Here is a 26,264-nt window from a genome sequence, read left to right as displayed (position 1 = left end):
CACTGCCCATCCTCCATAATAGGCTTTTCACACCTCTTCATGTGAAGTAATTTACCCTCTTCTATCTCTCTCTTGCCTTTGTACCCAATGTACTCTTCTTTTTCATCTCATTATTTTTTAAAGTCATTGCCTCCAATTCCCCTTATACCACAGCCTCTGGATATCTATATTCCTTCCAACTACACTACTAGTGGTCAGAAACCCTGAGGGTCTTTTCCTCCCAGGTTGATTTTTTTTAAATAGGTAGAAGTCATGCTTTGCCTCATTTCTAACTTAAGCTTAATCACTGAATGGATGTTGCCTCAGACAAACTGAAAGCTGGGAAAGACCTTAGAGCAAAAAGGGCCACAGTCTCCCATTGCATCCAGCACCATCTCCAGTTATCTCGATCTGTAGCTGGCCCCTGGACCCAGATGGCTCCAGAAGAGAAAGTACCATTGGTGATTTTGCACAGCCCTTCTGCACTTCAATCCCATTTATTTGCAAGTCATAGCATCACCTCCCGATGCCATGGTATTGAAAATGAGGGACCAACAACTGTCCATGCCTAGGAGGCTCTCTCATCTCATTTCATCCTTCTGCCGAATAAGTTCACATGTCACCTTCTGCCTGGGGAAGGCTTATCCCAGTCCCTGCCACTGCGAGCACCTTCCCTCTGAGATAACATTCTATTTATATGACACATATGTTGTATGTACATAGCCAATGTGTGTTTTCTCCCCCAATAGACCATGAACTCTGAGAGCAGGGACATGGATTTTTTTGAATTTCTGGCCATTTTTTGTGTCCCCAGTGCTCAGCATAGCTGAGCCCAAAGTAGGTGATTAAGTGCTTGCTCAATAAGGGACTAGACCAGATGACGTTTGGATCTTTCAAATCTAGTAGCCTCTGAAGTAAGTCTGTGTTCGTGTCGCATGGACATGTACTAGACATGTATTACTTAGCACAGGAGATGGTCTGCGCTGAATTATCCACATTCTCTTACTAGTAAGATGGGAGACCCAGATTGCTACGGGGCCATTTAAAGTCAGAAAATTCTCAATCTCTGTTTCCTTGTTCTCCCAAAGCACAACTGCCCCTGAGCAGATCACTTGTGCTCTAGAGAACAAGCTTCTTTTCCTGTACCTGGAGAATTTCCAACACTGCAATAGGTTGCAGGACTCCTTGGTAGTGCTGCAGCAGCGTATTCTCAGGAATGCCAGGCTTAGTCATGATGTGGTATAGGACCGCTTCCATCATCCCCTTACAGACTGGCTTATTCAGATGGCCGTCCACAATGCGCCAGGGCCTGCCAATGAAGCAGACGTTCTCACATTCCCTATTGGAGAAACAGAAGATAGATTTAGTGCTTATACCTGAGTCGACATCTGAGGATGAGCAGAAAAACGGAGGGGAATGGCTGCATATGCTGTCAGACTTAGTCTTGGTATAAGTTTTGCTTAATTGTTTTTCTTTGTTATAAGGGAATGTTCTATGTGGGTAGGCATGATACATTGGAAATCATCTTAGTTTGAGATATAAAAAGCATTAATGAAACCTAAATGAAAAAATTATCATTTAACCCAACTCACTTTTCTCGATTTGCTTGGGAGAGGCTGCCCGCTCCAAAATTTTCTGTTAGAAAAACAACAGAAAGAAAAGCATTACATATAGATCTTTTCACAAGAACAAGAATCATTCCTCTTGGGGATGTCTCCAGGATGGTTGTCAAACCGAAAGCAGTCTGAAGCTAGAGCTTCTAGCAAATGGACTTTACACTCATTCCCAAGAGGATGGATTTAAGTAAAATTTCCAAGTTTACAAAGACTATCTAAAGACATACTTAAGCCAACAAACATAAAATAGAAGAAGAATAGGTTATAAATGGAGCAAGGGGTAATAGGTTATAACACTTAATAAATACTTTCGTATTTAGTGTGAAGAGGCACTGATTCAAGGGGCATTGGCTTCTCAGGGAAGGGGAGACTTTGGATTCAGACAGACACATAATAAATGTGGCTTGGGATTTTTTCTGAATATAACATGCTACTTAATGAAGTTTAATTACACTAACACTTGAGTTAACCTGAACCTGGATCTGAAGAGCTGCAAGGAACTTCTGTATGTTTAACGCCTAGCACAATGCCTGGCACGTAGTAGGTGGATAATAAATGCCTGATTGGGAGAATGTTCCTTTTGCTATGCCAGGCTTCTAAATCTGTAAGTTTCTAAGTCTGTAAGTTTTGGAGAAAGACTTTACTTTGTTGTGGAGAAATTTACCGTTTCACCCGAGTTACCACAAAGCATTTTTATTTTATTTTTTAAGAAGTGCTAAGGCTGAGACTGACCATTTGGTTAGGAGACAGAATATCTGGAGTTAGTAAATTACTTGTGAACAGAAAAGAAAATGGCATCAGAAACATAAATTCCTGAATCCCAAAGGGGTTTTGCTCTCCTCTAGCTGTCTGCTACTGGGAAGAATAGCTTTTAGATTCTATACACTTAAAAAAAAAACAAAGGAAACCAGTCCCTGTTGTCATTAAGAAAGCAATCGAGAACTGAAACTTGAGTATACTTTTTGTAAAGAAACATTAAATAGGCCTACCATTCCAAAGGTAACAATAACAAGAATTGACAGCTATATCATAATTTATAAAGGACTTGCCATGTATGATCACATCTGAGCTTCACAACAACTCAGAAAGGCAGTGGTAGTACAAATATTCTTATTCTATAGATGAGGAAGACTCAGGAAAGCAGGAAGGTTTGACTCTCCCAAGGTCATATGCCCATTCAGGACAGTTCCTGAATAATGCATGGCAAGGAAGAGAAGAGGAAGCAGGCACCCACCACACCCTGCTAGCCTGCCTCTCTCTCTCTCTCTATCTGAGCTTTCAGAGCCAGCTGCCCCCAAATCGCACATTCTGAAGTTGCGCCGAGGCCTCTGCAGGACCTTCACTCACACTGAATAGCTGTCCCCTCAAACACAGCAGTGAGGCTAGTGGTGGTAAGGCGACTCGGGCTCAGAGGGATTAGTGAAGAGACCTCTAAGAAGTCAGCCAGTGGCAGAGATTTCAGACACCAAGTCCAGAGCTCCTTGCCTTCATCATCTGCAGCAGAGAGCCTCCCAGAGGCCATGAGACCCTTCCTGCTTCCAATCCTCCCTCCCCGTGCTGACCGCAATCACTAAGGCAGCACAATCTGGAGCTCATGCTGAAGGGATGGGCTAGCCCAGGAATGGGTTGGGTCAGTTCCCATCTCTGGAGGTTCTCACTCCCTCACACGGTAGTCTAGTTTTGCTGGGCCTGGATGAAGGACCATCTGTCTGGGAGGTTGTGGAGACAGTAGGGAAGAATTTGGATTAGGTCCCTTCTGGGATCCCTCCAAATGGCAGGATTTTATGTATGTCATAGGACAAGAGCACTGGATACAAGTTGTTCTGTCTCAGACAGTTATCAGCTCCATGAGCTTAGGCAAATCATAATGTTTCTGAGCCTCAGTTCCCTTTACTCTAACTCTTCATGTAATTATTTTTTGGGTTGAAGTGAGATAATGGACATAAAAGTACTCTGACCTGTCAAGCTTTACTATTTATAAGCCATACTAATGAGAAAATCTGAATGTTCACTACTTTAGCTCACGTGTTAAGAATGGGCCCTGTAGTGATAAATTAATAATGTGGGGAGAATAAAGGATCCAGCATCCATATCAGTTCAAAGGGTACGTAAACTGCTGTCATACCTTTTGGATCCTCATAGCCCTCTGGGGCCTGGGGCTGGTTTCCAAGCTGCTCTTTGCCTGGGATTTCCAAGCCGCTGGCATTTGTCTGATTCCCTTCAGTCCCTGGGATCTCCAGGGAGGGATCACTCCCATTTGATTCCAACTGAGCTCTGGATGCTAGAGCTTCTAGGGGTTTTGCTCCTCCATCTGCAGGAAGAGCTCCTTTTTCTTCATCTGGACTGGGGTAATGCTCTAGGCGTACATCCTTTAGAAGAGCCTTCTTTGTGGGAGGCTCCTTGATTCCTTCCAAATCACCTTCTGCACCCTCGTGGATGGGGTCAGGGCCCGCGTCGCTGCCGTGGAATGCCTTCCTCTTGGTCTCCCGAGGACCCAGCTCAGTTTCCTCAAGGGAGCTCTTTTCTTTGAAGAGCTCCTCCTGGGTTCTCAGCTGTGGCTTCTGGCTAGGGTGGTGAAGGTCCTCTGTTTGTCCATCAGTTTCATCCTCCTTGTTCTTCAAGCGCACCGAGTGCAACAGCCAGGGGTGGGCAAAGACCATTGCCACCAGGCGCACAGTGTTGCCTCCAACTTCTAAAACTTGGTGCAGAGCCACAAGGTCCTAGAAAAAAACAGAAAGGCCCATCTTATTAAGTATTTATTAACTGTGATTTTTTTTTTCTCTCCCCCTCCTTGACAGTACATAGAAGAAGGGCAGCATAACTTTTCTGGACTGACTAACCCTTAAGAAGATCAGTACCTGGAGAAGGTTAAAGGATACCCCCTTTGCCCCCTGCTTTGGAAAAAGAGTACTAAGGCATTTCATTTCAAGCCAGCTCCCCCTTCTACTTCTCAACTGTCCTACCCTCTTGTTGTTAGGACAGTAAAGGCAAGATTCAATTTTTTAAAAGTGAGCATGTCTGATTTTTCAACACCAGCACCCTGTTAACTCATCTCTCTCCTCAGCCCTGCACCTCAAGGTGCCGCCATGTTTATTTTTAAAAATGAAAGTGAATTTAAATTTGTTTTGAGAATTTATTGAATCTACCTTGAGGAAGTGAGAATTTCAGCCTTGGCTAAGAGGAACCTCAGCAGATGTTTATAACAGTGTTACACAAACATACACTTCCATTAAAACCAGGCCAGAAGGGAGAGACAGGCTCAGCCATCATGAGTTTGTTAGGTCCTAGATACAAATTTATTTTAAATCGTGGCAACAGGCATCAGTCTATTTGTCCATCTGGAGACAGTGGGAAGGAAGTGATAACCTCTGAAAGTTCTTTAGAATCACTTTTAAGGACTTGTAAGTCACTAGTTGTCAGAGACTGGGATTGCTAGAGAAAATGTAGCATCTCATTCCTACTGATACATGTAGTTTGGAAAGGTGGCCAGTGGGTGACACACAGAACATCCACTTTCTTAGCTTCTGACCCTTCAGTTCAATGTTTCTCAAATGTGAAGTTAAGATGATGGGGCCTCATAGGAAGCATGCGAGCACCACTCATATAGGTGGGCTGGGGCTAAGGTGTTTGTACCAGTGGGAAGGAAAGAAGGAGCTGAATTGTCACTTGTGGAGAACTCAGAGGTTGAAATCAAGTTCTAACCTGGCTGTCCTTAGTTGGCTGTATGATGTTAGGCAGTTCAGCTCTGAGTCTGTTTCCTTACAACAAAATCTTTACAACAAAAGGATGAGAAGAAATTATTCTATGCACATCTAGTTAAAATCCTACCTGGGGAAAAAAAAAAGCTTCCTGCAGTTTCCTAGCTCTTCTTCAGTATGGACTGGTGACTAAGATAGGGAAAGTTTACTACCCCTTTACGCTGTATTCCCCACTTCAAATTTCAGGCCATATGAAATTAATCTAAGTGGTTCACTGAGAATTTCAGATCTTATGCCGGGGAATCTGGAGTCTCTGGAAGCCTTAAAAGATTATATATATGGGATACACAGGAGAGAACAGATGACCATAAATTCATAAGAGAACAAAATGTTTTCATATATTCTAATGTTAAGCATTGACAGTAGTCCCCAGAACATTTCTTTTTCTTCCAATGTTCATGCAATAGTCTAGTCCCTGATTAATCCAGGGGAAGATCCAAACCCATTTTTTAAATGGTCTGGAACAGTGAGTCCTCTACCTCAGACACAACATTGCTGCAGTGGCCAGAGCAAAGACTGATGTTATTTTGATTTCTGAAACCTCAGTTCCGTGCAAAAAAGCAATGTGGATGTGTGACTTCTATCTGTAAAAATGAGGAGTATAAAGATGGTCCTTGGCTTTGAATCTGGGGAAACCAGAGGCAGTCCCTTCTTATCACAGGGCCTAACTTTGTCCTTTGAAAGAAACCTTGCTTTGTCAAAATGCTCCCTGTACTTCAAGATGTACTTGAATGGGAGTCCCTCCAAATTCAGACTCTTAGCAAGCTGCCATCCTTCTGTGCTGACACTATGCTCATCTGTGGAAACTGAGGGGCTGTCAATCACCCTTGAACTACCTCCTTCATAAGCTTCTCCAAGAAAGATATTTTGCAAAGTTAAAAGAGCTATAAAAATGTGGGCTATTATTATTTAATTAACACATTTTGAAGAACTTTGGTGTTTATTCTTTCTACATAGGTAACGGCCAGTTTACAATAAAACTAATACCCAACTAACCTGGATATACTCTGCAAGGATTCTTGTGCGCTCACTGGCTATCTTCTCTAAGCCGGAGAACTGGGTGCTCAGCTCTACCTTGTCTATTCCAAAATGGGAAGTAGCTGCAATGGTTTTCTGGATCTCCACGGTAGCAGATATATCTGCAGGCTTATATCCATAACTCATCAGTTGTTGGACAAGCTCATCTACATTGAAGGAATTTTCCTGGGTATTTATCAACCTGGTAAAAGCATCAGGGAGACAGGTGACCCCAACTGTTGTCTGTTCCATTACAGATGTCACTGAAAAGAGAACAAACCCAATCATGAAAAATCAGAGATTTTTCCAAACTATCACAAGACAAGAGGCAGAAAGATTTCTAAACTTTTTTCTCTAAACTGATTTCTTTCCTAGCTCCTGAATAATCCTTGTTTTGTCTTTCCTCACAATTTTTCTTGCCTTTCCTGGAATGTCCTTTCTTCTGCCATGTAGCTAACCAAATCCTCCGTATTGCTTTTTTAGATCCTAGTAATTTCCATTTCCTGGGTAAAAACCTTCCAGTCCAGCTTAGCCTAGTATGTAACAGTGATTTCTCCTTCTCTGACTTCCTATGGCAATCACTGTCTGTACGATCCATTTGTCAACTGGACTGTGTACTACCCCTCTATCCACAATGAACATGAACAAAATCTTAAAGCCCCCTATTGTTCTTGCATTTCTATTCTGTCTTGAACAGAAACAAGCCTGTACTTTCTGTGGGGCCCTGATTTTACTGGCCTTTATATCCAGACTAGCAACAGGGTCTGGTGCATTTAAGCAGCCTTCAGAAAAAATTATTTTTTCTTGATTTGGTGGATCTCTTCTGCATTTTAAACACTGCCCATTTACTACATGCACTGCATCAAAACTAGCCTTCTACAAGGTTTTCCAAGGCAAAAGAATGAAGTCTTGGTATGTGAGGAAGGTTTCAGGGTACAAGGATAAAAACAAATCCTGCAATTCATCTGTCATTTCTCTCCACAGGGGAAAAGCATCTAGGGCAAGGAATGAATTGGAGCAGGTCAACAAGTGACTCCTCCAGCATTTCATGTCTCTGGCCACACACTGCTCTGTCTGTCTGGCTAAGTGTATAACCTGCCATGCAGGATTCCTGGCTTCTGGCCCTAAGTATAGAGTACCTGCACTTTCAGTGCAAGAAGTCTGCCTGGACAGGAATGAGAGGATCAAATTACTGACTGGGACTGTTTTCACCAATTTCTGGGAAGGAGTCATTTACCAGGGGTGCTGAGGTGGGTGGGCAGTGGGGTACACCGTAGCTTCATTTTCATCTGGCAAGAGTTCACCACAATGTTGTCATTGGGATTCAAGTTCCTAGTGTTGACAATTCCAGGGGCATAGTAGCCCCGCATAAGTAAGTAGTTGGTGTGGGAAGCCTGGTGGGGTTTCACTTCAATCCTGCGCTTGGCCGCAGCACCCTCATCCAGTTCTTCCTCCTCTTCATCATCGTCTTCCAAGCTACCATCCTTTGCCAAGCTAAGAGAAAAAAAAAATGATATTTATCCAAATAAAATGTCCCCTTTCAAGAAAAGACTCAAAATGAATTATAACAGAAGGGTTTATTTATTTGTTCTAACTCTTGTAGGACATAAACTTCTTGAGAGTAAAGGCTATTGACGACACAGTTTTCTGATGCCCTAGCCAGAGCTTGTTAAACTTTTTCCACTCATGACCCTTGTTTGCTAGAGAAATTTTTACATAAACCTGAGTATTTAGGAAAATAAGTAAAATAGATATACAAATCAAATAGGTACTGATAATAAATCATAATTTCACAACTCCCCTATTCAGCCATGTAATTCCACATGGGGTAGTGATCCACAGTTTAAAAAGTTTTGATCTAGGCTAGTAGTCCTGATTACCAATTGTTTGCACTACTGAAATTTTTTTTAATCTCTTCTCTTAACTTTCACACACTTGCTAAATTAATCTTCCTAACACATAAATTACATTACATAATATGTTTTGTTTTAAAAAATCATTCCATGAATATTATTGTTCTGTAAAAAATGATCAGCAGGATGAATACAAAGAGGCTTGGAGAGACTTACATGAACTGATATTAAGTGAAATGAGCAGAACCAGGAGATCATTATACACTTTAAGAACAATACTGTATGAGGATGTATTCTGATGGAAGTGGATATCTTTGGCAATGAGAGGATCCAAATAAGTTCCATTTGATCAGTAATGAACAGAACCAGCTATACCCAGCAAAAGAACACTGGGAGATGAGTGTGGACCATAACACAGCATTTACATTCTTTCTGTTGTTTGCTTGCATTTTTGTTTTTCTTCCCAGGTTATTTCTATCTTCTTCCTAATCCGATTTTTCTCGTGCAGCCAAGATAACTGTATAAGTATATATACGTGTATTGTATTTAACATATACTTTAACATGTTTAACATGATTGCCTGCCATCAGGGGAGGGGATGGAGGGAAGGAGGGGAAAGTTGGAACAGAACTTTTACAAGGGTCAGTATTGAAAAATTACCCATGCATATGTTTTGTCAATAAAAAGCCATAAAAAATGAATAAATAAGTGAAAAATTATTCCATGGCTCCTTTCATTTCAATGCTTAGAAGATAAAGACCATGGTACTCAACTTGATATTTAATTTTGTGCCAATTTGGTGCCATCCAACTTTATGTCATACTACTTCTTCAAACCAGAATGCTCACCCTACTCTATATTCACAGTCTTCTGACACCTGACTGCTCACACTGGGCTCTATGCTGTGGTATCCTTCAAGACCTATCAAATGTTATTTATTCCAAAGTCTTCCCTGATTTTCCCAGTTAGGAATGATCTTCCTTTTATCTTGAAAATCACTTTGTATTTGTCTTAAGCATTTCACATGTTTAAATTTGTAATACCAACATATGTTTTGGTAAAAAATGGTTTTTGTAAATAGTAAATCCTTAATAACTCATGGAATTGAACAGTAGGCATTTAATGAAAATTTAATGAATTTAAATATGCTTATTATCAGAATTTAACTTTAGTTGAAACCTTTTTGTCAACTAGGTTCCTCTTATGATCTTCTATTTCTGTTCCCCTCTTCTTTTAAAAAATTTTTGGCATAAACAAACCTATAAAAACATGTAAACATAATAGACTATCCACTAAGATTCTGCCGTTGATTATGGTATGACCTTGGAGCCTTCTTAGGTCCTCAGCTTCCTCATTTATAAAACAAGGAGATTATCCTAAACAGGTAATCTTTAAGGCCTTTTTAGGCTCTAATACATCCTACAATTCATAGGAAATTATGCTGTTGTAGAAGCAGGACTAGGCTTGGAAGCAGCAGGCCTGGGTTCAAATTCTGGATCTAACACTTAATGGTGTGGCCATGGAAAAAGGATTAGTCTGAGCTTTGAATTTTTTTCACTTCAAAATATGGTCTATCAGACTTAGTACCATTATCTAAGAAAAAACGTGAGAAAAGCAATTTGTAAAATTTGAAGGGTTACAGAAAGGCAAATCACCACCACCACTGCCATAATCACAGCATCACTCTTGGTGACCTTTTCCTCTGGTTCAGGGGAGGCATTCTGGAGGCCGCGGGGCCCTGGCTGTTTAGGAACACTGGCCTTACCTCTTCATGACTTCATTCTCAACCATGGAGCTGTCCACTACTACGATCTGCTCAGGGATTCTTACATCCACCGCAAGAAGGCCCAGAGAGAAAAGGCTGAGGATGGCCACGCAGTGGCCTCCAGGACCATCCAGGGAAAATGCTACCATATCAGTCATGGTACCTTCTGGTTCCTTGAATGAAAAACTATCTGGTTGATCTGCCTGGCCAACAGCTTTGACCTTCTCAAAGAACTGGAAAGATTCTGTGCAGACTGTACTGGGGAACCGCCATGTAAAAATCCTAAGTGTTGGAGGAAAAAAACACAACAAAAACAAAAAAGGAATAAGTAAGAGAAGAGCTTCACAATAAACTGGGAAAACATTTTTATATCCAAAGGATCTGAAAAGGCCTCATTTCTAAAATAGATAGAAAACTGACTCAAATTTATAATAGTTCAAGCCATTCTTCAATTGATAAATGGCCAAAGGATATGAACAATTTTCAGATGAAGAAATTGAAACTATTTCTAGTCATATGAAAAGGTCCTCTAATTCATTATTGATTGGAGAAATGCAAATTAAGACAACTCTGAGATATCACTACATATCTCTCAGATTGGCTAGTAAGACAGGAAAAGATAATGCAGAATGTTGGAGGAGATGTGGGAAAACTGGGACACTGATGCATTGTTGGTGGAATTGTGAACTGATCCATTCTGGAGAGCAATCTGGAACTATGCCCAAAAAGTTGTCAAACTATGCACACCCTTTGATCCAGCAGTGCTACTACTGGGCTTATATATCCCAAAGAGACCTTAAAGAAGGGAAAGGGACCCGTATGTGCAAGAATGTTTGTGGCAGCCCTCTTTGTGGTGGCCAGAAACTGGAAGAATGGCTGAATAAGTTGTGTGTTATCAATGTTATGGAATGTTATTGTTCTGTAAGAAATGAACAACAGGATGAATACAGAGAGGCCTGGAGAGACTTACATGAACTGATGCTGAGTGAAATGAGCAAGACCAGGAGATCATTATATAGCAACAAGAAGACTATATAATAATCAATTCTGATGGGCGTGGCTCTCTTTAATATTGAGACGATTCAAACCCTCCCACCTGTGTAGTGATGAAGAGAGCCATCTACACCCAGAGAGAGAACCGTGGCAGCAGAGTATGGAACACAACATAGCATTCTCACTCTCTCTGTTATTTGCTTGCATTGTGTTTTCTTTCTCAGTTTTTCTTTTTCTTCCTTCTTGGTCTGATTTTTGTTGTGCAACAAGATAATTGTATAGATAAATAGATCTAACATGTATTTCAACATATTTAACATGTATTGGACTACCTGCCATTAGGGGAGAGGGTGGGAGGAAGGAGGGAAAATTTGCCACAAAAAGTTATGCAAGTGTCAATGTTGGAAAAATTACCCATGAATATGCTTTGTAAATAAAAAGCTTTAATAAAAAAAAAAAAAAATTGGAAAATAGGGGAAAAAAAAAAAGAGAGAGAAGAGCTTCAGTGTAAGGCTGAAGGGGAAAAAGCTTATCTTGATTTTAAATGAAAAGAAATCCCAAATTCATATGGAGATGACTTTCTTTTTAAATTCCCTATATATACTCAAGGTCCTTGTCCCTCTCTAAAAGTGCAATTTTAAGAAGGTTAATGAAACATAAATGTAGAATCAAGTCTGGTTTGAATATTGCCTCTGTCACTTAACATCTGTGTGATTACTAACAAGTATTTATTATGCATTTATTAAGTGCCAGTAAGATAAAAACTGTCCCTGTGTTCAAATAATAATAGCATAGACAACATGCAAACAATGTGTATGTATGTGTGCGATAAATTAGAGATAAAAGTACTAACATTAGGGGGGACTGGGAAAGACTTGAAAGTGGGATTTTAGCTGAGATCTGAATCACTAGACCATAAAGTATGTGGACTGGAGTAAGGAATAAAAATTAGAAAGGTAAGAAAGGGCCAGATTATGAAGCCAAAAAGAGGATTTTATATTTTATCCTGACAGTGATAAAGGGGGCCACTGGAATTTACTTAAATGGAAGAAAGGTGATGTCAGACTTGTGTTTTAGGTAAATCATCTAACAGCCAAGTAGAGGACAGATTGGAATAGAAAGAGACTTAACGCAGGGAGACCCACCAAAAGGCTACTACAACAGTTCATATAGGAGGTTCTGCATAGGAATTGGGGGTGGGAGAGTGGGAGGGAGGGGAGGTAATGTCTAGAGAAGAGAAAGGGTCTTACAAGATTATTGCAGAGGTATAATCCATAAGACTTAACAATTGATTGGATCAGGAGAAGGAGGACATTGAGAAATAGTCTATCAAAGGCTACAGAGAATGAAGGAGCTCTAAGATCATTAGATTTGGTAATTAAGAGATTGCTGGTCATTGTGAAGAGAACAGTCATTTAAGCTACCTTCTCCTCATTTTCCTTATCTGCAAAATGAATAATGAATAGGTGAGAGTTGATCATTTCTAAGGATCCTTTTTGCTCTAAACCTATGATTCTGGTAGTGTAAATGAAACATTATTATGAAATTGAACGTTAGTTCAATGAAAATTTGCTATTTAATCTCAACTAAGCCTTCATGGGTAAATATAATAATACTTTTATCTTTTCCTAATTGACTCAAATTCCTCATATTAGCCATTCTAAATCTCTTCTTAAGCCTTCCATACTATCCATTCAATTTACCTTGCCCCTTAATTGAGGGATTCAGCTCCTAATATATGGGGAAAAAAAGACCATCCACCATCTTCATTTAAACTTGCCATTTCTTCAAATTATCATCTTATGCCTTTTCCCTTTCTAAGCTAAATTAAAAGAGTTGTCTATTTTTGATTCTTCTCCTTCTTCTCTTTCTATTCATTTCTCAAATCCTTGTAAATTGGTTTTGGACTCACCAACTCATTAAAATTGCTCTCTTTGAGGTGACCCTTCCCTGAATTCTGATGGACGTCTGAGTACTCACCTATAGTAGGTCTGTGACAGTTGGTAAGACATGGGCACAAAGGGCAGGGCACGGCTCTTTTTGGGCCCTAGGGTGTGGTTCACACGACGGCGGTTCACAAGACTTCTCTTCTGACACTCAACAAAGGCCTTTACAAGGATGTGGTCCTTGTACTCTCGGTAGAGGCGGAAAGTCTGTAACAGAGCACAGCCATGGGATTAATGGAGGTTAATGCCACAAGGGTCATGGGACCAGACAAGAAGACCTCACTGAGCTCATCTTTGGGGATAAAAATCCCCAAAATCAATGATTTAAGAGTAAGGGTGAGTCACTAACTCTGGACAAAAGAAATTAAGTATCATCAATCAGCATCCTTTCCCTCTGATTTCCAAAAAAGTGACATTTTGACCCCAACAGGTCATTCAAAGAAGAAATTCTTCTAAAATTTTGAGGAGCTCTATGCATAGAGAGGAGGGGAAATGGCTGCCCTGCTATTTGTTTACATGTCAAAAGTCAACTAAGCTGTTTGTCCTATTGAGGACCCAACTGTTGATGAAGTTTATTGTGGATACTGGAAGCCAGCTGAAATAGTTTGAGAAAGAAAAATTAAAAGAATGATGGAACTCAGTCCTATATCTATAAATCAGTCTATAAAAATTTACTGATTCCTTCTCATGTACAAAATCCTGTACTGGCCTTTACTTAATAATCACCTGAGCCTGGAAGGAGCAAAAGGTAAGAGAATGTTAGATCTAGAAGGTAACACATGTACACAGGTTAAGTGACTTGTCCTAAAGTCACACAGCGAGGAAGAAGTGAAGTAGAACTTGACTTTTTCCAATACATTGATGTTTCTTGGAAACATTTCAGAAGGCACGTGCTGTTTTCACTCCTTATTTAACACATATAAGAAAGATAAGATTTAGTGAGAACATGATTATTGTTTTTAAATACTAGCAGGGCTCTCATGTGGCAGAGGGATTAGACTTTTTTCATTTGACCTCAAGATCCAGGATGAATGGGTAAAAGTTATAAGATGACAGATTTTGGTTTAACTTGTAGAAACGCTTCCTAATAATTAGTGTACTATCCAATAATGGTGACTGTTGGAAATTTCCTGTCCCTGCAGATTTCTGAACAAAAGCTGAATAATCATTTGTATCAGGGAGTCTGTAGATAGAATTTTTGCATCAGATAGGGAGTGGATTAGATGAATGGGATCAAACTCAAATAGAACAGGGGCCACTAATCTATACATTAAAAATTCTTGAAGGCTACATATAAATTTAGTTTTAAAATGTAATGAATATTTTTTATTGTAGTTTCACAATTTATTTTGTTAAGTATTTCCCAATTACATTTCAAAGTGGTTCAGATTTTAGAAGTGTTGCCCTTGAGTTGCATGTGGATATCTATGGAGTAGCAGAGTAGAGATCTTGACTTGAGATCCTTTCCCAACTTCACAGTTTTATAAATGCTTCTATAAGATCAGACTATGAATGCCAGAATTTCTGATAAGTATTACAGGGATAGGGATTGTTGGGTTGAGACCCACCCTTCCTATTTTACTCTTTCTCTTCTTTTTGCTAAACAATCTTTATTTATAATGTGTTAGGATTCTTAAAAGGTACTTATGCACTTAGTTTACACCTTTAAAGGAGTTCGCTCATTGGTCCACACATATGACATTCACACCTTTAGAGAGCATATAAAAGCCCACTCTCTGGGATTCCACCTTGGTGCTGGCTGGAGAGACTGGGGATTCAGAGAGGCTGGAGGCTGAAGGACAAACCTTTAGATTCAGAGACATTCAGACAAGAGCTCTGGGGAGCCAAGTTCTCTTCTGAAGGACACAATAGAGGATCTGGACTTTAACTCCTGGCTACATTTTGTGATTATTGAACTGAAACAAAAGCCAAGGCTGCCTCCCCAAGAAATCTGCCCCCAAGAGAACGAATACGTTCTGGAGATACAGAACATCACAATAATATTTATAAAAAATACTTATGTAGTAAAATTCTCATCTAAATAATTAAATAAAATAGTCTGGTGAATTAATTTGTCAATAAAGAGGTTATGATTGACACCAAAGTCTAATAGAGTAAACAATTCCTTAGCACTGACATAACGTTTAAAGAAGCTGGAATTTTACCTTCTGATTAAAGACCTTGTGGATTTTAGGTTCCCCCATAGGAAACACAGTTGTAGTATAACTACCTTCTACTTTTATCCAGTAATATTGTGATTCAGAGTCAGAAAATATTTAGTCCAATCCATGACCAAATGAATACTGTTTGTAGGTGTTCTCAACAAGTGGTCATCTAACATCTATTTCAATTAGCATTGATAAACTATATATAGAAGAGCAAGTGAACTAGGGTTGGGACCCTAAATATCACATCCAGCAAAGTTAAACATAATCCTTAAAAAAAAAAAAAAAAATAAAAAAAGTCAATAAATTAACAGACTTTCAGGATTTTGCTGCAAAAAGATCCGAATTTAATCGAAAATTTGACATAAAAGCCAAAAGAAATATAGAGTAAACATCAAACACTAATTTCTAGGGACTCGCTCAATAAGGACTGTTACCGTCAGGGGCAGATCTCAAGGGCAGAGTATAAGAGGCACTCGGGGGCTTATTCTGCCTGAGCCTGATGACAAGGCATTGAAGGTATTGAGTGAGCCTCATTAAGGAGGAAAAGCCTCCTGGCCCTTGCTGATCATGCTCAAACTCCTGCACTCTCGGTCATGTGACCTGGGGACTATAAAAAGGGGGTTGCAGAAGGGGGGGGGGGAGGGGAACTCCAGGGAACTGGAGGGAACTCCGAGGAAGAAAGAAGGGAACTCCAGAAGGAAGGCTAGAGGGAACGTTAGGGAACACTATGTAAAGAGTTAGAATAAAGACCTGTTGGCGCATACTCGAGTGACTCGGGTGCTCTGTGGGGGAACCTCTAAAGAGGTGGCTCTCTGACTGAGATAATCAGAGCCGAGACCTGGGGAAGGGAAGACCCAGTTGACCCCGCTGAGGTGAGCAGCTGGGAGGTAACGAGGGACAAACTGTTTAAGTTACACGTAGAAACATAAACCACATGTCTAAGATTGTCCCTAGTAAATGGGTAATTTGAAAAAAGATTGAAGTAGAGCTGAATATGATGTGATTCTAAATAGTAAAAATATGTAGGAAAAAATAGTAATTATGTTATACAAATGAAGTACAAAAAGAAGAAATAATGCAGAGAAATTAGATTGGGAAGGAGGCTGGTAGCTCTGGAACTTACTTCCAATCAAGAATGGATTAAAGAGGGACCTGTCTATATCTATATGGATATATATATATTTATATATATCTGTATCTAGAAAGGTATACAAATCTTCTAAATTTATAAAGAAACAAGAAGGAGAAGGAATAGAATGTAGGGAATTGGGAATAAAACAGTATAGATTAATGGGAATGGGATAAAGTGTGTAGATTAAGTGGAATAGAACAAAGAGGGAAGAAAAAGGGGGGAGAGGATGAGGGAGAGATCCTTGGAGATGGGGTAACTAAGTAATAGCAAGGCAAGGTAGGATGTAGAAGTAAAACAGAGGAATCAAGAGGGATAAGAAATAAAAGATAAACACAAAAATAATAAAGTAGTAGAATTTACTAAGTAAAAAAAAAGCAGAGGTAATAATAATTGATCTCAAAAAGAGAAAAATAGTCATACTATACTATGTGACAGCCACATCAATAAATATTGCTTTAGAGTATTTATAATAACCAAATAGTATAACATTAGAATAGTGATATAGTATAGGAATGATGAATTAGTAGATTTAGAAAAATAGGCAAAGACTAGGATTTATGAAGAATGATGTTATCTATCCCCCTGAGAAACAGGAAAAAAACAAGCATAGTATGGCTCTACATAGATGTGCATGAATATATGTGTGCACACATGTGTGTGTGATTATGTATATGTATATTCATGGGCATATAGATGTGTGGGTATATATGTATCTGTGCATGGATATGTATATGTATATGTACACACACACACACACACAGAGGTATGCATATGCGGGCATTGTGTGTACACACAAAACCTTGGGGGGGGGGGGCGGGGGAAAGAAGGAGGAAAAAAGAATAAAGTAAAACGTGCATAGCAGAGAACAAAGGAAACCAAGAAAAGATAGGCAGCTCTGAATACAGTGTGCAGTATTTATTATAAAGGCTTTCTTGAAATGGAAATTTATTGTCTCATATTTCTGAATCTTCTTGTATGTTCTGCTCTGCAGATGACAATTTTTTTTTCTTTTTCCATGTTGCATTTAAATTTTAAATTAAAAAAAATCAATATAAATTACTAAATGTCTACCTACTACATTTCAGGCACTGTAATAGTTGCTAGAAATACAAAGTCAAAAATGAAATACCTCCTGTCTTCAAGTAGCTTACTTACATTCTATTGGGGAGAGAACAGGCATATAAATTAGCATATGCAAAATAATTACAAGTTAAATTTGGTGGAAGAAAAAGGAATCATGAAAGGTTTTAGATAGAAAATAGAAGGAAACCAGAGACTATATAAGAAGTGAAAGTGAGGAGAGAAGCGAATATATTCCAGGGATAGGGAACAGCTAGTAGAAAGATGAGGAGCTAGGAGATGGGAGTGTTATGTGCGAGAAACATTAAGATAGCCAATCTTGCTGGACCAGCAAGATCCAGGGTGAGAGGTAAGAAAAGAGAAGTGGAAAAGTAGGTTGGGACTAAGTTGTGAAGAGCTTTACAAGTCAAATAGGAGCTGATATTTGGAGCCAGTAAAGTTTATCAAGTGACATAATCAGACTGTCATTTTAGGAAAATCACTTAGAATGCAGGCTGCATTGAAAAGGGTGGTTATATGAGGCAGGGTGAGCAATAAGCTAGCTAGTGCAATATTCCAGGTGAAAGATGATGAAGGTTTAACTAGTGTGGTGGCAGAGAAGACTCAGATGTAAAAGATAGCAGAGGTAGGAGGTAAGGATAACACCAATTTAGAGAACCTCTGTGATTAGGAAGATAGTGGTACCTAGACAGAAACAGGGAAGTTAGGAGGAAGAATGGGTTTTGGGGAAAAGATAATGAGTTCATTAGTAGAGGAGATTTTCACAATAATGAATAAGAACTCACTACCTCCCAAGGCAAGCCATTCCAATTTTAGACAGTGCGAATTGTTATCAAGCATTTTCTCATGCCGAGACAAAAACTGCTGCCTATTAACTTCCCTTAATTGATTCTATATTTCGGCCCTCTGGGAGAAAACAGAGGCAATATATTCTTATGGGTAGGCTCTTTAAATATTAGATTTCTCTTCTTCCATTTCCTTCAGGTCAATTTTTCTTCATATGATAATTTTCAAACCTCTCATCATCCTAAATACCCTCCTCTGGTCATATTCTAGCTTCCTGATTTCATTTTTAAAACGTGGTATACCAAAACTGGGCCCTATATTGAAAATATTTAACCACAGAGTCCAGTCCCCATCCTGGACATCAGCATAACCTAAGATTGTATTAATATAACAATTTTAGTTGTCACAAATAACACAAATAAATGAGCATCACAATAAAAATCCACAGATACACATGGCAGAAACTAGAGGGGAGTTTTTCCATTTTTTCCAAAAACCTCCATTTTTTCCCCTTCATTTTCCCCAATATTATTTTTCTGATCTTTGTGTCTTAAGATAGAGTCTAAAGGAACATTAATATGACTTTTGGATACTCTCCCTAATGTTTCATTAATGGGCTCTTTAATTAGATCTGAAGGAGCTCCCAAACATCCACCTTTCTGTCATGATGAAGGGTCCTCCAGCACGATCAAGCAGATTCCACAGCAATCACCTGCTATGACATTCATTTCCAAATAGCACAGAATTAGTTTTGGGATTTCATAATTATCAGTACAGAAAGGCAGAGGGGCATTCAGGTGGAACAGAAAAACCACTAAACTATAAGTCAGAAAACATGGGTTTCCTTTAGCTGCCCGGTATAGGGTTTGTGACCTTGAGCTTACTATTTTGCCTTTTGGGCCCCAGTGACTTCCTCTAAAAATATGGGGGCTGGATCAATCATTTATTAAGCCAGTCATTGTCCTAAAGTTTAAGGATACAAAGAAAAAAAGTCTCTGTTCTCAAGGGACTCACAATGTCAAAGGAGAGACAACATGCAAACAAAATATAGAAAGCAAGCTATATAATACAGGATAAATAGGAAATGATTAATAGAGGGAAGGCTTTGGAACTGAGAAGGGTTAGGGAAGGCTTCCTGCAGAAGATGGAGTTTTAGCCACAATTTAAAGGAAGTTGGGAGGTCAGAAGTTGAAGGGAGAATGTTTCAAGCAAAGAGGATGGTCTAAGAAAATGACTGGAGCTGAGAGATGAAGGATCTTGTTCGTGGAACAACCAGGAAATCAGTGTCAATGGCTTGAAGAGTCCATGGTGGGAAGCAATGTCTAAGAAGACTGGAAAGGTAGAAGGGACTAGATCATGAAGAGTTGTGAATGCCCAATGGGGCATTTTCTATTTGATACTGGAGGTGATAGAGAGCCACTGAAATTTATGTAGTCAGACCCACTTGTGCTATAGAAAAATCATTTCAGAGGCTGAGTGGAAGATGGACTGGAGTGGGAAGAGACTTGAGGGAGGCAGCCCCACCAGCAGGCTACTGCAGCAGTCCAGGCAGGAGGTGATGAGGGTCTGTAGCCAGTGGAGGTAGGATCAGAGGAGAGATAGTGCAGATGGAACCTTTTATGATAACAGAGAAGGTAGGGGAAGAATTTTGTAAGAAAGATACTGAGTTCTGTTTTGAATACATTGAATTTAATATGTGCACTGGACATTCAGTGTGAGATTCAGTTGGAGATGAGAGAAGTCAGCAGAGAGAGTGGGAAAGGAAAGGTAAATTTGAGAATCATTAGCATAGAGATGGTGATTAAACCATGGGAGCTGATGAGATCACTAAGTATAGAGAAAGAAGAAAAGAGGACCCAGGGCAAACCGAGGGACACCTACAGTTAGAGGGTATGAACTGACTGATGATCCAGTAGAGGAGACAGAACTAAAGTGGGAAGATAGGCAGGTGGGAAACCAGGAGATGTTAGTGTCCCAAAAATTGAGAGAAAAGAGAGAATCAAAGAGGAGAGTGACCAGTGATAGGAGAAAGAGGGCAGAGACAAGGCTGCTGGATTTGGAAACTAAAAGATCACCGGTAACTTTGAAGAGCACTTTTAAATTAGATGATAACAATGACGACGACTTTGTAGTCTGCATTTTATCCTAGGGAAGCTGGAAGAAATGAATACAGGTTTTGGAGCAGAGACCTGAAATGGTCAACTGTGTGGTCTACAAATTTGTTTGGGGGATTCATTAGTGAGCAGGGAGACTAGCAGTAGGCTGGCCAGTAGAAGACTACTAATTCATGGTGGAAGTGAGAGATGATGAAGGCCTGTCTTAGGACAGTGTGCAGCAGGAGACAGAAATAGATACAAGAGACACTGGAGACAGAAAAGGCTTGAGTTGGCATGGAGCTGATGGGGAGGGAAGGATGACATGTTCCAACTCTGAGTGGCAGCTTTCCTCTTCTGAATACAAAAAGAGGCATCTGTTGAGCATCTGATAGAATTCAGATGGAAGTAGGTTAGTTCTCTGCTCAAATCTTCTTAAGTGTTTTTTCTATTAAAATCCAATTAAAATTCCACTTTCTTCAAAAAATTCTTTTTTGACCCTTTACTCTCAATTTTTTAGAGAGTCCTTAGCCCCTCAAAAAACACTTCACCTTTTGGATTTCATAGGAAATTTTTTGTTAAATCTGTGGGGATTTTTGATTATATATTTCCCCTCATTTTATCCCAATGTAAATTCCATGAGGGCAGGGACAGCTGTCTTTTCTCAACTTTGCATCTCCTTTAACATCTAGCACCAATGCTTTGCAAACATCAGATAATAACTAATAAATATTTGTTGAATGCGTGTCCTTTGAATGAGTCACCACAGAACTGTGGACTTCAAAGACAAAATATTTTTTCTTTTTATTTCTGTTGGGCTCCCTCTTGTGGTCAAAGCAATGAGTATTCCCTCTTTAATTTCTTAGGATATTAAGAGTGTTCATATATATATGTGTGTGTATGTATAGAGATATATGCATGCTGGCTTTAAATGAAAACCAAATAAAATCTTAATTTAAAGATAAATCTCTTTTTCTTCCAAATGAAGTTCCTGTCCCTCTCATTTATCAAAGTAGTTTTTAAGCATAAAGCTAACAGGCACTGACCTTCAATGCTAAAACTAAATACAAAGTGAATCATGTCCGAAGGATTCATGTCCAAAAAGAAGCACAATGTGGGGAACAAAGAATTAGACTGGAAGTCAGAACACCTGTTCTACCACTTACTAGCTATCTGACTTTGGGCAAACCACTGCATCTCTCTGAAAACATCTCAGCTTTTTCATTTAGAAGACGGATATTATAAGTTCCCTCTCTATGCGGAGAGCTAGTCCATCAGGCTATCTATCTTGGACAGACTCTGCAGATGGACAAAGAAAGGTAAGGTACACCCAAAGGCACTTGAAAAGCAGTGATGGAGATGAATGGGCTGCAATATGTTAACACTGAAGAAGTTTCAAAAGAAAAGGGTTTTGTAAAAGATGCCAGCAGAGGGACACAGAGAGAGATGTAGTCACTACAGAAGATAGGCCACTCAGGCAGTGGAATGAAGGGCCATTGATCAAGAGTCTAGGTGCTCTACTGGTATCTGAATGGTAGAGAGAGAGACCCGTGCTCAGGATTTCTGGGGGCATAAATCACATTTAACAGGCAGCACAAAATGCATTTACCTTCCAATCAACTTTTAAGACTTGCAGAGGGCAGAGAGTAGTGGAGATGGACATGGTCAAGCCTCTGCTTTGGTCTGATATGTTGTTATATTAGTATTTTATATGTTATAGAATGCTATGTAATTGCCACATTAATTTATGTGAGGGTTGGCTGTGCTAATGGTGCATGTGAGAGGTGATGAGGACCTGCCTGGGTGGTGATTAGATCTGCAGAGAGAAGCAGGGGCAGGATGTCTTGTGGAAATAGCCACATAGATGAGATCACACAGCAACTGTAGATTTATCTCAAAGGGTTGCTGTAAGAAAAGATAAAATTACTATCATGATGATTACTATTAGGATAAAGAAAGCCTGTCTGGAGTTTCCTCACAGATGTAAGCTGAGTAGCTGAGTCCTCTGGGCTCCGTTTACCTCCCCCCCCCCACAGTACTGACAAGAAACACTATGGCAAGCTTCAGGATGAAATGGGAGAAGAGTAGAGATGCTACTGTGCTATTTGTTAAGGAATAAAGGAAGAGAAGGTGGACAGAAGAAGGGGTACTGACTTCTAAGAAAAAGAATAAGGATCTCCATAAATTTAAAGAATGGGGTATACTGGGATACAAAAATGGATTGAGTATGGAGGTACTGGCTTCCAAATCCACTTTCCCTAAAAGCTGGTTTTTACTTAGATAATAACTAATTAAAAAAAAAAAAAAAAGGCAGTAAAATCTCTTAAAAGAGAGGAATAGTGTGGGAATAAGTTTTCATTAATATTAACTAATAATAACTAATTTTTAAAAAAAGGCAGTAAAATCTCTTAAAAGAGAGGAATAGTGTGGGAATAAGTTTTCATTAACTAATATTAACTAATAATAACTAATTTTTAAAAAAAGGCAGTAAAATCTCTTAAAAGAGAGGAATAGTGTGGGAATAAGTTTTCATTAAACAGTTATATGTTTTAATTTCCCTTTTATCTTTTTCATTTGGATATCCAACAGATAAATGAAAGAAGCTCTTTTAAATTCTCTGGAAAAAGAGAAGATTTAAAGGACATTGTATTTTCAGCATGTAGTAACCACAAACAACTAAAAGTTCTGTGCAAATATATATATATATATATATGTTTATATATAGACACACATGTATATGTATATATGTATATGTGTGTGTGTATGTATAAAACATCTCCCCATCTCCTTACTTTTCCCCAACTTCCTGTCCTAAATGCTGCTGATATTCAATTCTCTGCTGAAGAACAGTGATTCCTCTCAAATTCCATGGACTAGAGAGTGATAGAACATAAAGGATGTAAATGGAAACCTCTTCTGCAACATCTAGAAACATCAGCAAACCCCATGCATAAGGAAAAAATACCAATCTGACACCTACCTGAAATGACTGACATAACTTCATCTGATTATCTGAGAGGGCCAAAGTGCTCTGGATTAAGTTCTGCAGTACCAGAAAGTGAATGTCATCCACACTGAAACAGAACATGTAGATGACAACAATGTCAAACCATGAAGACCCCCTGAATTCAATACTGATAAAAATGAGTCAGCAGTTTCACAAAATATTGGACATTCAAAATAGAAAAAAAATTCTTCCCAGAACTGAATCTCCTTAGCAGATATTCTATGCAGAAATGTTTTAAAGCTGGCCAAGTGAGGAGATCATTGTATACTTCAACAACAATACTATATGATGATCAATTCTGATGGACCTGACCCTCTCCAACAATGAGATGAACCAAATCAGTTCCAATAGAGCAGTAATGAACTGAACCAGCTACACCCAGAGAAAGAATCTGGGAGACGACTATGAACCACTATATAGAATTCCCAATCCCTCTAATTTTGTCTGCCTGCATTTTTGATTTCCTTCACAGGCTAATTGTACACTATTTCAAAGTCCACTTCTTTTTATACAGCAAAATAACTGTTTGGTCATGTTTGCATATATTGTATTTAATTTATACTCTAACATACTGAACATGTATTAGTCAACCTGCCATGTGGGGGAGTGTGGGGGGAAAGAGGGGAAAAATTGGAACAAAAGGCTTGGCAATTGTCAGTGCTGTAAAATTACCCATGCATATACCATGTAAATAAAAAGCTATTAAAAAAAAAAAAAAAAAAAGCTGGTCAAATGGAGGTCAGAAAATAACACTGCTTTATCACACACCTAAAGTCAATTAATGTAATGATTTTTTAAAAAATAATTTCAAATAACTTTTTTAGAAATATTTTTCTTAAATTTAGTTTTTAATTAAATTTAAATCTCATTTTGATTTTTAATCAATCAAATCCTTAAACACTTCATTTAACAAACAGGGAAACTGAGTCACAGTGAAGTTGAGTCTCCCAAGGTCACACATCTAGGAAGTGGGAGAATTAGGACTGAAACCCAGGTCTTTTGCCTCTACATGCGGAGTTCTTCTCATTGGGTAGCACTGCCTTGAATCAAGCAGAGAATTCTAAGAAGAAAAGGGTGGTCTCAGGACTGCAGGGAGCACGCCTTCCCACACTCACCTATTAACTTCATCTTCTTTCCTGCTTTGATCCTTTTCATCCCCTATTGCCAAAACTCTGTACCTAAAGAAACAGAAAAGGAAACTTTTAAACTCTTCAAAGCAGGCTTTGCATTGTCTGATTAGTGACAGGAGGATACACATAATCTACCATCCCTTGGTGGCCATTGGTAAACCTTTGGCCCAGCCCCAAACCTTGGGGTTAAAAATTAAAGGGGAGAGGATTTAAAGTGAGATGAATCCTATAATGTCAGATTATAAAGACAAGCCCTGGGGGCCAGTGTGGTCATCTGAGTGATCTCCTCTTGGCCTTTTTCAACAAACAACTTTCCATATGGAGTCAGGCCTGGATCTAGTGTTAGGATTACTAAGTGAGAACTGAGGTTGTCTGGACAGTGACAAGGTGAGAATTCAGGTTTTCTGGCATTTGGCGCCCAACGTGGGGCGCCAAATGTAGTGGGCTGTCGTCTCTAGAAGCTGCTGGATTGCTCTCTGGGAAGAGATCTGCTGTGTCTACTCAAATCTCTCAGACAGATTCTTCTTCCTGTAACGAACCGTTGTCTCCAGGCAGTTGCTGTTAACTCTTGTCCAAAGAAGTGACTTCCCTTCCTGCAGAGAGCTCCGTCAAGCCTGATGCAATTCAGAGTCTCCTCCTCTTCCTGGAGTGCTGTCCTCTTTATCCTCCCAGAGAATGGGCGTGGGATAATGCAAGGGCTTCTGGGAAGAACCACTTCAGCCAATGGGCTTGCTCCTTCTATCAAGTCAACCTGAGTTCTCACCTTGTAATTGTCCAGAAAACCTGAATTCTCACCTTGTCACTGTCCAGACAACCTGAGTTCTCACTTAGTAATCCTAACAATCTAGGTCAGCTTTTCTTAGTCTGACTCCTTGGGACATTCTGGCCTTATCTATACCGGTCTTCACCTTGACTCTAACAACTACCTTCTAGTTATACCCCTCCTTCCTCCTGCATCCTCCCCTCCGAACTCCCCCAGCCTCAGGATGAGCACAGTCAATCTAGAGTCACATTCAAAAGTCTAGTGAATTAACATTACTTTTATATCGCATTTGATATGTTTAGGCTGGTTGGGTCTCCAACTTAAGAGGCATTATAAAATTCTTTTAAAAAAATATCATGGCATAAATTAATTTTAATTCACTTTATGAATACTTTAGTGAAAACATAAAGTCCTATCAACTGCAAGTTGTTTTCTGGAATTTTGCCCATACAACAAAAAACTTAGACCACAAGATCACAGCGCTGGAAGTAACCTTAAAGGCATCTAAGCCAATCTCTTCATTTTATAGAAGAAACTGACATCCAGAAACAATTTTTTCCAAGATTACATTGGACACTTTATCAGTGTTGGGAAGTTAAGAAGGTAGATTTTTCTTAGACTGAGCACTAGATAAAACTTAATTTTCCACATTTTCCACTAGATCTTCCTTTTCCTCTTATCTTACTCTTTTGTTCTTTGTGTGCTAGATAATTCCTCTCAGGTAGATCATAAGCTCCTTAAAAACAGGGCTTGTGTCATATCTAGCTCTGTATTTTTCCTAGTCTGTACATCACAGGGGCTTGCATTTGGTAAGCATTTCTTTTATAAATGCTTGCTGAAATGAAATGAGCTCTATGGAGTAAGACCAAACCTGTGACTAACTGGACTTGAATCAATAAACAGAAAATATTTGAAGAAGGGACTTTTCCCCAATGAAAATATAAAACAGAGAAATTATGTAAACCTGAGCAAAGCATGGGCAATTTGGTTTAATCAATGTGAAAGTCTGAAAGTGGAATACTACTAAGGAACACAAGTCACAGATGACAACCCAGTCAGTTTCCTATGAAACAGGAACAGAAACGGAAGCAAAGCTGATCAAATGAGGAACCCAACAATAGCCCACAGTTCTCCAGTATCGTAAGGCTATTAATTACCTCAAATCCTTAAGGTGAGTA

The 26,264-nt window shown here is 39.2% G+C and overlaps 1 protein-coding gene across 2 annotated transcripts in view; it reads right to left on the bottom strand.

Moving 5' to 3' along the window:
• The window catches only part of GTF3C1 (general transcription factor IIIC subunit 1), a 130,465-nt gene that overhangs the window by 2,275 nt on the left and 101,926 nt on the right, over window positions 1-26,264 (bottom strand). For both annotated transcript variants that reach the window (XM_074282772.1, XM_074282773.1), the window contains exons 28-36: window positions 24,309-24,371; window positions 23,167-23,260; window positions 12,962-13,134; window positions 9,989-10,270; window positions 7,608-7,864; window positions 6,350-6,633; window positions 3,721-4,315; window positions 1,572-1,614; window positions 1,126-1,318 (exon numbers count right to left, since the gene is read on the bottom strand). In XM_074282772.1, coding sequence (XP_074138873.1) covers window positions 1,126-1,318; window positions 1,572-1,614; window positions 3,721-4,315; window positions 6,350-6,633; window positions 7,608-7,864; window positions 9,989-10,270; window positions 12,962-13,134; window positions 23,167-23,260; window positions 24,309-24,371 — 1,984 coding nt within the window. The remainder of the gene's footprint in view (window positions 1-1,125; window positions 1,319-1,571; window positions 1,615-3,720; window positions 4,316-6,349; window positions 6,634-7,607; window positions 7,865-9,988; window positions 10,271-12,961; window positions 13,135-23,166; window positions 23,261-24,308; window positions 24,372-26,264) is intronic.

This window comes from Sminthopsis crassicaudata, chromosome 1 (assembly GCF_048593235.1).
Source record: "Sminthopsis crassicaudata isolate SCR6 chromosome 1, ASM4859323v1, whole genome shotgun sequence".
Lineage (NCBI taxonomy): Eukaryota > Metazoa > Chordata > Mammalia > Dasyuromorphia > Dasyuridae > Sminthopsis > Sminthopsis crassicaudata.
This window is presented reverse-complemented; position numbering and strand designations above follow the sequence as displayed.